At 33.3% G+C, this 10,871-nt stretch overlaps 2 protein-coding genes across 3 annotated transcripts; one reads left to right on the top strand and one right to left on the bottom strand.

Annotated features, from left to right (window-relative positions):
* Positions 1 to 1,305: 1,305 nt before the first annotated feature.
* On the top strand, positions 1,306 to 2,496 carry LOC126733492 (heterogeneous nuclear ribonucleoprotein A1, A2/B1 homolog). 2 transcript variants are annotated; one of them, XM_050436799.1, is made up of 3 exons: positions 1,306 to 1,369; positions 1,429 to 1,480; positions 2,049 to 2,496. In XM_050436799.1, exons 1-3 carry the CDS (start codon positions 1,322 to 1,324, stop codon positions 2,423 to 2,425), a joined length of 477 nt encoding a protein of 158 aa, XP_050292756.1. In that variant the 5' UTR covers positions 1,306 to 1,321; the 3' UTR covers positions 2,426 to 2,496. The 2 variants fall into 2 exon arrangements, with proteins under 2 accessions (XP_050292756.1, XP_050292754.1); XM_050436797.1 differs by having other exon boundaries at positions 1,426 to 1,480.
* A 2,952-nt stretch (positions 2,497 to 5,448) lies between these two features.
* LOC126750709 (uncharacterized) lies at positions 5,449 to 6,533 on the bottom strand. Its single transcript, XM_050460411.1, has 3 exons — positions 6,415 to 6,533; positions 6,259 to 6,361; positions 5,449 to 6,194 (listed from the first exon to the last, which is right to left on the bottom strand). Exons 1-3 carry the CDS (start codon positions 6,466 to 6,468, stop codon positions 6,022 to 6,024), a joined length of 330 nt encoding a protein of 109 aa, XP_050316368.1. The 5' UTR covers positions 6,469 to 6,533; the 3' UTR covers positions 5,449 to 6,021.
* Positions 6,534 to 10,871: the final 4,338 nt, after the last annotated feature.

Raw genomic sequence — 10,871 nt, 5'->3', positions numbered from 1 at the left:
ATATATTTTTTTTAATCGTAATAAAACAAGCACAAGAGGAAAGTCCTATGTCACTCTTGGATGGTTGGACAAAAGCATATCAATGGGCAAAATTAGACAAAAAAATAAAGGTATTAGATGCTGACACGAAGAACAATGTCTATATAGTACCAGGAAGTCAAGTATTGGATGTTCAGGCTGAAAAACCTTGGGAAACTTTTGATGAGTTCAAAGAAGTTTTTTTTTCCACTTAGAGAGTAACAATTCCCAAAGAAAAAGATGATTGAATGGTAGCTGCAATTGTCTACAGTTTTTTAAGATGTATATGTGCAAACATCTTCTGGGTATAGCAATTAGATTAAAATATACAGTTTTTTTTTTATGGTAAATACAAGCACAAGAGGAAAGTCCTATGTCACTCTTGGAGTGGTGCTTGCGCGAAGATATTTGTGGGCATTTATCTCGAATCGCTGTAGGTTGTATGCGTCGGGAAATATGTGAGGTGGAAGTCCGTTCCACAAAGAAGATGTTCTCCAGATGAATGAGTCCCGATACAGCGACGTCCTTGGGGTAGGCAGGTGGACTTGATGTTGATGAGCCGCAACTGCTAGACGCGTCCTTCTTGCCGGAACAGCCCTGGGTGGAATTAGGCCTGCCAGCTCAGAGAGCACTTACCGTGATAATAACGGTAGAATAAACAGAGATCAGCCACCTTTCTCCTGTGCTCCAGACTATCCAGACTCTTTGTCAGTTCTGGTTTGTCGATAGTTCGAATCGAATTACACAAATATATTCATACAATCCATTTAAACAAAATAATACCAAAAAAAAATATTTTTAATTAAAAAAAGGAAATTCAGGATAATAAGGGTTAATGTGAACTATATTCGATGCTTCGTTAGAGGATATCAAAGTTTTAATTAAAATACTCAAATTTGATTATGTTTTTAAGACTACTTCACATATTTAATTGAAATTTAGTACATCTGAATAGGTAGCAAAGATACATCTGTTTATGAAAACATTATTATTTTACTTCAACCAGTAGCGTGCGTACGGACACATCGTCACACGATTTTAATGGAAAAAATGGTGCGCCACATGCGTTTTTCTAGTATTAGAAATTATTAGTTTAACTTTTCTAAATTATTATAAAATCATTATATTGTCACACCGAATAGACAAATTCTAAAGCTATTAACACCATAATTTCCAATGAAATAGCGGTATATTCATGATTCACATCCTTTTTTTGAATAAAGAGAAAATATATAAAAACTCGCGCAGCAAAATAAAAGATCAGTACACAAACCCAATACCCAAAAAAGCTCATTTTTTAAACATGTCTCTCCTAAGGAACCTAATTGTACTATTTCTAGTACTATTTCTAGTAAGTCTGCGTTGCATACATTTTTCAATTTTATATATTATTTAAATTAATTTTAGCAGAACACCCTCTTTACCACTGGAACATTTACAACATCCCAGCGTCCATCACAAGGTAATTGCAAAAAAAATCCATCCATAAGTAAATTATTTAATTATTTTCATTTTTTATTCTATAATTTTTTCTGTACGTTGTAGCCTGACATAATCAAGTTCAAAATCACAAAAAACGGCACATATTCTCTTTTTTATCCCAATGTACCAATTATCTCAAAAATTTAAAAAAATATGTAATTTTTTTTATATGACCTTACACGTTGGGCGCTAAGAAATTCGCTACGTGTTTGCTTTCAAAGTCACTAAGATATTATAGAAAGTGATTAAAGAAAATTAAAAAATAATTAATTAATTAAAGAGTGATTGTTTTGATCGATGAAACCATTGCTCAGTGGTGACAAATTTATGACCTATAGCTCAATTGTTAAAGACCCCTACACCCTCCTCGAGTTTTGAACCCCACTCATTTAAAGAGTAATTCCCTCAAGTTATTTTCATAACTTAGACGCTTATAAAAACTTATCAAAAGATAAGAAATATTTAAAAAAAATAATGAGGGTGAGATGTAGAGTGAATAAGACCACTTTATAATACTCACGAACATACAGAAAACCATTATATTCAAGGCCTAAGACGAGAAGTGAAACGTTCTTGGGGTCCGGGCGGAGGCCCTTGGGGTCCTCCCGGAGGAGGTCCAGGAGGACCCTGGGGCCCGGGAGGTCCCGGAGGTCCTGGTGGTGGAGGCCCATGGGGACAGCAACAGGGAGGTGACGGACAGTCGGGCGGTGGAAATTCCTGGGGACAAGGAGGTGGAGGATCTTCGGGAGGCGGTAACTCGTGGGGGCAACAAGGGGGAGGAGGAGGAGGAGGACAGTGGGGTGGTCCCATGAACAGTACGACCACCACTACCGTCGCCTCGGTTACTCCCAATATGACCCAGGCGGGAGGAGGTTTTGGGGGTCCACCACCACCGCCGTTTATTGGAGGGTCAAACACTGGATAAAAGACCATTTTAAATTGAGATAAAGCGCTTCTTTTTGTACTTTTTTATATAAATAAATTGTGATTTTTTTTTGAGAAGATTGGCTCGTTCGTATTTTTTTTTCTATTTCATAGGTGCGTGATAAGACAGATTCTATGTTTTTGAATTAAATATTTTCTTAATTTAATGGAAATAATAATTTATTTATAAGTTAATTTAGAAATCAATAAAATGCACAACTTTAAATTCCACTCGAGAATCATTGACGTTCGCTATGAAATGATGCTTAATGCTTGTAGCGGAACGACCTCTACCTTTGCTATAGTTTGTTCTATTAGATCATTGGGCGCCTTTAAATATTTACTTTATTTGTAGAAATGCATGACATTCCTTGCAGCATATATTTTGGCTCGGATTATTCCTATAATTATTACTTCGTGTATCACCATTTAATAAAGAAGTGTGGCGTCTTTGATTCTGTGATTCCGTTAAAAGGTTTTAATCCGGGTCAGTGCTTTTATTATTAAAAGGTAAGGTTGCAACTGTCCTGTTTCTTGGCTAGCAATTTATATTGAATAAAGTGAGATTTCCATAAGATCCCCGGGACTAAATATCCCGTTACAGTCACTGTGTATTTAAATACTTAAGAAAAGGCTTAAGGCCTATGACTTAAGGCATGCCTGGGCCATAAAATGCGCTAGAAACCGACAGAAGAGACAATTTTTACCCACTTTTTTAGCTTTAAACTTATCTGAGACTTAAGAATCAATAACGATCGCTATAAAACGATGCTTTACGTCTCTAGTGGGTTTAACTATTTAAGAAAAATGAAATTTCATAATGATTCAAGACGTGCCTAGACCATGAAATGCGGTGGAAACTGATAGAATACACTTTTTATCCACTTTTTGACCTTTAAACTTATCTGAGACTTAAGAATTATTGACGATTGCTATGAAATAATACTTCACGTCTTTAGTGGGTTTAACTATTTAAGAAAAATGAAATTTCATAATGATTCAAGGCGTGCCTAGACCATGAAATGCGGTAGAAACCGATAAAATACACTTTTTACCCACTTTTTGACCTTTAAACTTATCTGAGACTTAAGAATTATTGATGATTGCTATGAAATAATACTTAACGTCTCTAGTGGGTTTAACTATTTAAGAAAAATTAAATTTCATAATGATTCAAGGCGTGTCTAGACCATGAAATGCGGTAGAAATCGATAAAATACACTTTTTACCCACTTTTTGACCTTTAAACTTACCTGAGACTTAGGAATCATTGATGATCGCTATGAAATGATGCTTTACGTCTCTAGTGGGTTTAATTATTTAAGAAAAATTAAATTTCATAATGATTCAAGGCGTGTCTAGACCATGAAATGCGGTAGAAACCGATAAAATACACTTTTTACCCACTTTTTGATCTTCAAACTTATCTGAGGCTTAAGAATCATTGACGATTGCTATGAAATAATACTTAACGTCTCTAGTAGGTTTAACTATTTAAGAAAAATGAAATTTCATAATGATTCAAGGCGTGCCTAGACCATGAAATGCGGTAGAAACCGATAAAATACACTTTTTACCCACTTTTTGACCTTTAAACTTATCTGAGACTTAAGAATTATTGACGATTGCTATGAAATAATACTTCACGTCTTTAGTGGGTTTAACTATTTAAGAAAAATGAAATTTCATAATGATTCAAGGCGTGCCTAGACCATGAAATGCGGTAGAAACCGATAAAATACACTTTTTACCCACTTTTTGACCTTTAAACTTATCTGAGACTTAAGAATTATTGATGATTGCTATGAAATAATACTTAACGTCTCTAGTGGGTTTAACTATTTAAGAAAAATTAAATTTCATAATGATTCAAGGCGTGTCTAGACCATGAAATGCGGTAGAAATCGATAAAATACACTTTTTACCCACTTTTTGACCTTTAAACTTACCTGAGACTTAGGAATCATTGATGATCGCTATGAAATGATGCTTTACGTCTCTAGTGGGTTTAATTATTTAAGAAAAATTAAATTTCATAATGATTCAAGGCGTGTCTAGACCATGAAATGCGGTAGAAACCGATAAAATACACTTTTTACCCACTTTTTGATCTTCAAACTTATCTGAGGCTTAAGAATCATTGACGATTGCTATGAAATAATACTTAACGTCTCTAGTAGGTTTAACTATTTAAGAAAAATGAAATTTCATAATGATTCAAGGCGTGCCTAGACCATGAAATGCGGTAGAAACCGATAAAATACACTTTTATCCACTTTTTGACATTTAAACCCATCTGAGATTCATGAATCATTGACGATCGCTATAAAATTAGGCTTCACCTCTCTAGTAACTTTAACTACTTAAAAAAAGTGAAATTTCAAAATGATTCAAGGCGTGTCTAGACCATGAAATGCGATAAAAACCGAGAAAATACACTTTTATCCACTTTTTGACATTTAAACCCATCTGAGATTCATGAATCATTGACGATCGCTATAAAATTAGGCTTCACCTCTTTAGTAACTTTAACTACTTAAAAAAAGTGAAATTTCAAATTGATTCAAGGCGTGCCTAGACCATGAAAGGCGGTAGAAATCGATAGAATAAAGTTTTTATCCACTTTTTGACCTTTAAACTCATCTGAGAGTCAAGAATCATTGACGATTGCTATAAAATGAGGCTTCACGTCTCTAGTGGTTTAACTACTTATAAAAAGCGAAATTTCAAAATGAGTCAGGGCGTGCCTAGACCATGAAAAGCGGTAGCAACCAAAAAATGCACTTTTTAACTACTTGTTGACCTTTAAACACATTAATTTTAAGGTAATAAGAGCAAAAAACCTAATTTATGTATTAATTTTGTCAATGAATTGAAGTTCTGACTTATACCTTTTGCTAAATATACTTTTAATCACATTTTTCTTAATAATAAACATTTCTAAACATAGTTCGCATAAGAAAGAAAATTAAGCTGCCAATAAAATGATTCAGTGAATGACCATATGAAATCAAAATATTAAAATTTATAATACTATCGTTTAATTTCACATATAGGGGTAATACATAGCTTTTTATTTGTTTATGTATATATTTCAAAGAAAATGCCTGGTGGTACCGAGAATCTGATTTTATCAATAAATTAGCTGGGAGAAAATAGCTGAAAAATAGTATATGTCGATTTTGAACCCCAAAATAGGAATTTAACACCTTTTATTAATCTAAAATTTTACTATTTTATATTACACCTTGTATATTATTATATTTTACGATTTCGAGAAATATGATGGATCACATTCCAATCTCCCAAAAGTGCATATTTTTTTACCTTCAGAGGCTACAAAAGGGCTTTTCTTTAAACTCCTATTCATATCAAAGGTCGAATTTTTTCTCCTATAACCTCTCTAAACAAAAGACGATTTTCAACTAGTGTTCACATCATCAAAACTAAAACGAACTAGAACAAAGTAGAACAACAAAAAAAACTAGAACAAAAACTTCAACGAAATTATCGCACGTGACCCATCAAAGTTCTGAAAATTTCACGATTTCTATTATTTCCTGGGGTTCTATTATTTTGGGATTTTATGGGATAAAGTTATTCAGCACCATCTTCTCCGGGAGCTTCAGGGGTGACTTCTTCAGCGGGAGCCTCAGAAGGTGATGCTTCCGAAGCTTCTGTTGGTGCAGGTGTTTCTTCTGGTGCAGAAGTAGTTGATACTGTAGTAGGTGTGTTGTATGTTACAGTAGCTGCTTGAGTGGGGGTAGCAACTAAATTTAAAAAATTAATTAATTTTATATATTGATATATGAGTATTTGTTTCTTGGTTTTTACCAGTGGTGGTCCTTCGAGGGGGAAACCTTGGGTACCTTGGATACCATATCCATATACACTCCGGTAATCCTAACTCGTTTCGTCTTATTACTAATCTGTTTTCCTGTGTATAAGTTTAGTAACAAGTATTTTTTTTTAATGTTTAATGGAACTTACGATATTGTTGATAACAGCAAATAGGACGAGGGTAAACAAGCACAAGTTTCTCATGTTTAGTGCCGAGGTGTCACACACTAGTGAAAGTTTAACTCAAACTAAATTTGCATACAAAAAATTTACTCAATTTGTTTCCAATTAAATGTGAAATCGAGATGCATATCGTTAGATTTTATGATGATGAGCCCATTTTAGATCATTATACGGAAAAAATGTCGTAATTTGCTTTTGTTATTGGGCTAATGAGTCCTTGGGAAATATGAATGAATAACCATTTAATTTAGTCATTTATGTTTCAGCGTGTATATATTAACGGCAAATTGGATGCCATCGACAGTTTGCTTACAAAGTTTACTCTAATCGAAGATATTTTAAAAACTATTCTAAGCAGTTCCATATAGGAATTTTAGTTGATAGGTCATTTATTGGTAAATAGTCAAAGGCGTTTTTATAAGCCTTTATTATTTTGATTGATTGATTATAACTTTTTGTTGTTGTCATTTTTTACTCTTTGAATATTAATAGTACCTAAAAAAGTTGATAAAAATTAACCCCAATGTACCCTTAAAGACAAATTTCAAAACCAACCTCTGGTAAGCCCTGTAATACACCCAAATAAGGTGTAATTACTATCCCAGATCCAGTAAGAGCCTTTGCCCGTGCACGCATACAAGATTAATAATTACTAAATTTAGTGAGGCCTCTGTGGGAGGGTAAATATTTTGAAGAAAAACCCTTCAGGAATGTGTAATGTGAGATGTAATTTACGTGAGAAAAATGAAAATTTTAATGCTTAGAATATTAATTATTTCTGGTTAAAATAGAAGCAACATTTGGTTATGATTATGTGTTATGTATAATGATGTTATTCAATCAGGGTTGGGTAAGTAGCAAATTGTACATTTGCAACGGCATTTACGACTGTCGCAAATGTATATTACGACGCGTTAAAAAAATTTAATTTATTACCTACATTTGCGACAATATGTAACAAATTCAATGAAAGAAAACATTGAAACTATTGAAAGTGAAAATCTCAAGGATTTAAAATCAATAAAACACAGTTTTTTAAGAAAAAAAAATTGTTTTAATTCTGGACGGGATAGACAACTTATAATAATATAACTAAGACACGTTTATTATAATAATAATAAGGTATTAATATTAATACTGATCTGAAACATTGCTGTCCTTAAGCTTAAGGGAATAATAAACTGAAACCAACTTGCTTGATTTTTTTTTGGTCAATCTATTCCTCAAATCTGAGTGGATAAAAGACCAGTTAGAAAACAATCTCTCCAACTGAGCTGATGAAGCTGGAATACTTAGTAACTTTTGTGCTAAAGTTGAAAGAGCTTCAAATTTTCTTTCTACTAAACCCCAAAATGTTGAAACAGAAATGTTTTGTGCCTTCTTTTTTAGGGTGTCAAAAATACCCTCATTTCTGATAAAAGCATTAAGACCGTCCAAGCTCTCTTCGGAGTCCAAACTATTAATAAGGAAATCCTGAACCATTTGTTTCTGTTCTTTGCTTAACAAATTTCCTCTATAATTGGGGTGTAAATAGTTTGCTGTCAAGCTATATATGTTTAAAGCCATATTCGTTTGTGACTTTACACATCTTTTAATCTTATCATTGTAACTTTCTGATTCCTTAACTTGATTGTTCAATTTTAACCACTCCTCTGTGGAATCTGCAATGGAAGTAGATTTATTTTGACATGTGTTAATGATTTTGCAAATTGGATCTAGCAAAGCTACTGTTGCTTTTACGGATTCTATAAATTCTTCATTGTAAAGATAACATGTAACTTCAGCCTTAATTTTAGTATGTTCTTCAGCTGCGACTGCTGCGACTTGTTTCCGTAATTTTCCAAAGTTATCCGTAAGTTTTTCAGCAAGGAATCACAAGAATCACGATGAGAGCACCAACGTGTCTCAACAGGTAAGACTATTTTTAAACCCCCTCTCTGTAAAATCATGTTTTTTAAAGTTGTGTGCTTAAATTCTTTTAACACCAGAGTCACAGTTTTCATGACGTCATGATCTACTATGTCCTTAACAAGGAGATTACCTGTATGACTGCTGCAAGTGCTATGCCATAAATTTATAAGGCGACCCATTTTTACCATATTCGAAGCATTATCAGAGACTACGGCGTAAATTTCACAGTTGTATGCTGATTTTGCCGTTTCAAGAGCGTTATTGCAGACTTCTGCAAGTGCTTCACCCGTTTCCTTGGCTGTTGAAAAGTCATAAGATTCAAGAAACACACTTTCACCATTAAGAGTTTGTAGCATTGTTACTACATTGTTTGTATTATTTGATGAGTTTTTCCAACCATCTATAAGTAATGTGGCTGATTTCTTTAAACTGTTTTTATTGTTTATTAACACGTGCTCATGGACTTTATCCAAAAGGGTAGAAGATAAGGTCTTTCTTGTAGGCGGATTGTATGCCGGACGTAAAAGTTTTAAAAAATTCTTGAACTGGTCACTTTCCACAACACTGAACGGAATATTACACCCAAAAAAAAATTTTGCCAAAGATATATTTGCCTCTTCTTTTTCTTTTTGATTCATTTTGTCAACAAAGCAACTTAGGTTTTTTGTTTTTTTTTCCTTCTTTTGCCAGCTGTTATTTTTATTTCCATTAATTAACTTAGACGATCTTGATATGTCAGTCCTCGATGATGATGATGATGAGGATGCAGTGGAAATGGAAGCTGCGAAATTGATGGGAAAATTGCGACCTTGGCGCTCCTCTTTGGCGTATCCATGTTCCAATAACTGAATTTGATTGGCCAACGACTCATCAACCTCTGATGATGATATCGGTAGTGGCGATGATACAGGGGATGGAATTATCTCCAGGTTTTCCTGTAAAAATTAATAAATCTATTAGGTAATTCTAAAAATTAATAAATAAAATAAAAGTTACTAGGCGGGGCTGATACCTTTTAAAATAGCAAAAAATGTAAAAAAACATAGTAGGATGAAACATGTTAGAACAGGAAGAGAATATATTAAAATTTAAAAGGAAAATAAATTACGGGCGATCTGAGGTCGGGAAGGGGCAGAGGGGTGAGTTTTTGAGGTTAGAAACAATTTAACTTAATATCCGCCAAAACTACAAGTGCGATAGAAAAAAGTTAAATAGCAAAGTTGTAGATAATAATAAGGTCTACAAATTTTGTTTTTACACTTTTTTCACATAACCTCAAAATTTAGCAAAAAACCAAGTTTTTGGTTTATTCTTCCGACGTCCCCTTCCCGACGTCCGATCGCCCGTAATTTATTTTTCCTTTAATATTTGTAATATTCTCTTCGTTTTACAATGGGTTTCATCCTACTATAATTTTGTTTGGTTTCAAAAATGATCGATCCTGGTCTATACATAAATACAAGTAAAAAAAAAGTTTTAATAACATTTTTATCAATTGAAAAGTATGTAGGTACTTACAATATCTAAAACTCTATATGAAGATTGGGGAGGAGGGGCACTTGTGTTTACTTCAACTTCCATAAACACTTCTTGAGTTTCATCGTCAGAAGTTATTCCAGTAGACGCAGCAGTAGAATTAATTTCCCTGTTAAGTGGTCTAATCCGTCTAACTAGGCTAGTAGTCGATGAGTGTCATTACATTTTCAGACCTCACACTATCATCTGACGATAATGATATGGCTTCACCTTCTTTAGAATCAATACTACTGCTCTTGCGAAAACATCTTTTTCTGTTAATAACAGTAATAACACAATAATGACTTATTTAGAAAAGAGGTTTTAAACTATTCTATTATGTTATAGCGTAGGCAAAAAAATCCCAAATTTTAATATAAAGATAGGCACTATATTTATAGTAAAAGAGTTTTACTTACCTATGTGTACGAAGGCGAGATATTGCTGTATTTTTTAGAATATGGTTGCACGTGTCACACTTAGCTCCCATTCTTCCATTGTCCAAATGTAATGATTCAAATCCGAGTTCCTTGTATAAATTGTGGGGCTTTCTGCCCTTTTCAGAGTTTGCGGTATCGGTATTCATCATGGTATCAACTGTGGTACCAACAGGGGTACAATTACAACACTAGGAAATTAAATTATCACGAAAAATCGAACGAAAGACAAACAGCTTAGCTCTAAAAACCGTTAAAAATGAATTTAAACGATGTAAACAACTAGTTTCATAACCTTAAATTTAGAAGCAGATTTTGCGACATTTTTAATTTGCGACAAATTTCAATTTACTACATTTGCGACGTCGTAAATGTAACAATGTAGTAAATTTATTTTTGCCGCGTATTACCCAACACTGTATTCAATAGAGATAATGTCAAAAAATAAAACTATAAGACCTAAACATACAACTTTTAAGGCCTTAAGAAAAAACAGTACAAAATCTACAATTAACTAAAAACTAAAAATATAAGAAAACTACAGCTTTTAACAAACAAATA

This window comes from Anthonomus grandis, chromosome 2 (genome assembly GCF_022605725.1).
Source record: "Anthonomus grandis grandis chromosome 2, icAntGran1.3, whole genome shotgun sequence".
In the NCBI taxonomy this organism is placed as follows: domain Eukaryota; kingdom Metazoa; phylum Arthropoda; class Insecta; order Coleoptera; family Curculionidae; genus Anthonomus; species Anthonomus grandis.
The sequence above is the reverse complement of the archived record's forward strand: the minus strand, read 5'-3'. Positions and strand labels throughout refer to the sequence as shown.

Bases quoted from the DNA above. Each gene is read 5' to 3' on its own strand.
- LOC126733492 (XM_050436797.1), top strand. From the start codon at position 1,322: ATGTCTCTCCTAAGGAACCTAATTGTACTATTTCTAGTACTATTTCTA. The intron at 1,370-1,425 runs GTAAGTCTGCGT...AATTAATTTTAG, and splicing joins TATTTCTAGTACTATTTCTA to CAGAACACCCTCTTTACCAC. The intron at 1,481-2,048 runs GTAATTGCAAAA...ATTATATTCAAG, and splicing joins ATCCCAGCGTCCATCACAAG to GCCTAAGACGAGAAGTGAAA.
- LOC126750709 (XM_050460411.1), bottom strand. From the start codon at position 6,468: ATGAGAAACTTGTGCTTGTTTACCCTCGTCCTATTTGCTGTTATCAAC. The intron at 6,362-6,414 runs GTAAGTTCCATT...ACTTATACACAG, and splicing joins TTGCTGTTATCAACAATATC to GAAAACAGATTAGTAATAAG. The intron at 6,195-6,258 runs GTAAAAACCAAG...TTTTAAATTTAG, and splicing joins CCCTCGAAGGACCACCACTG to TTGCTACCCCCACTCAAGCA.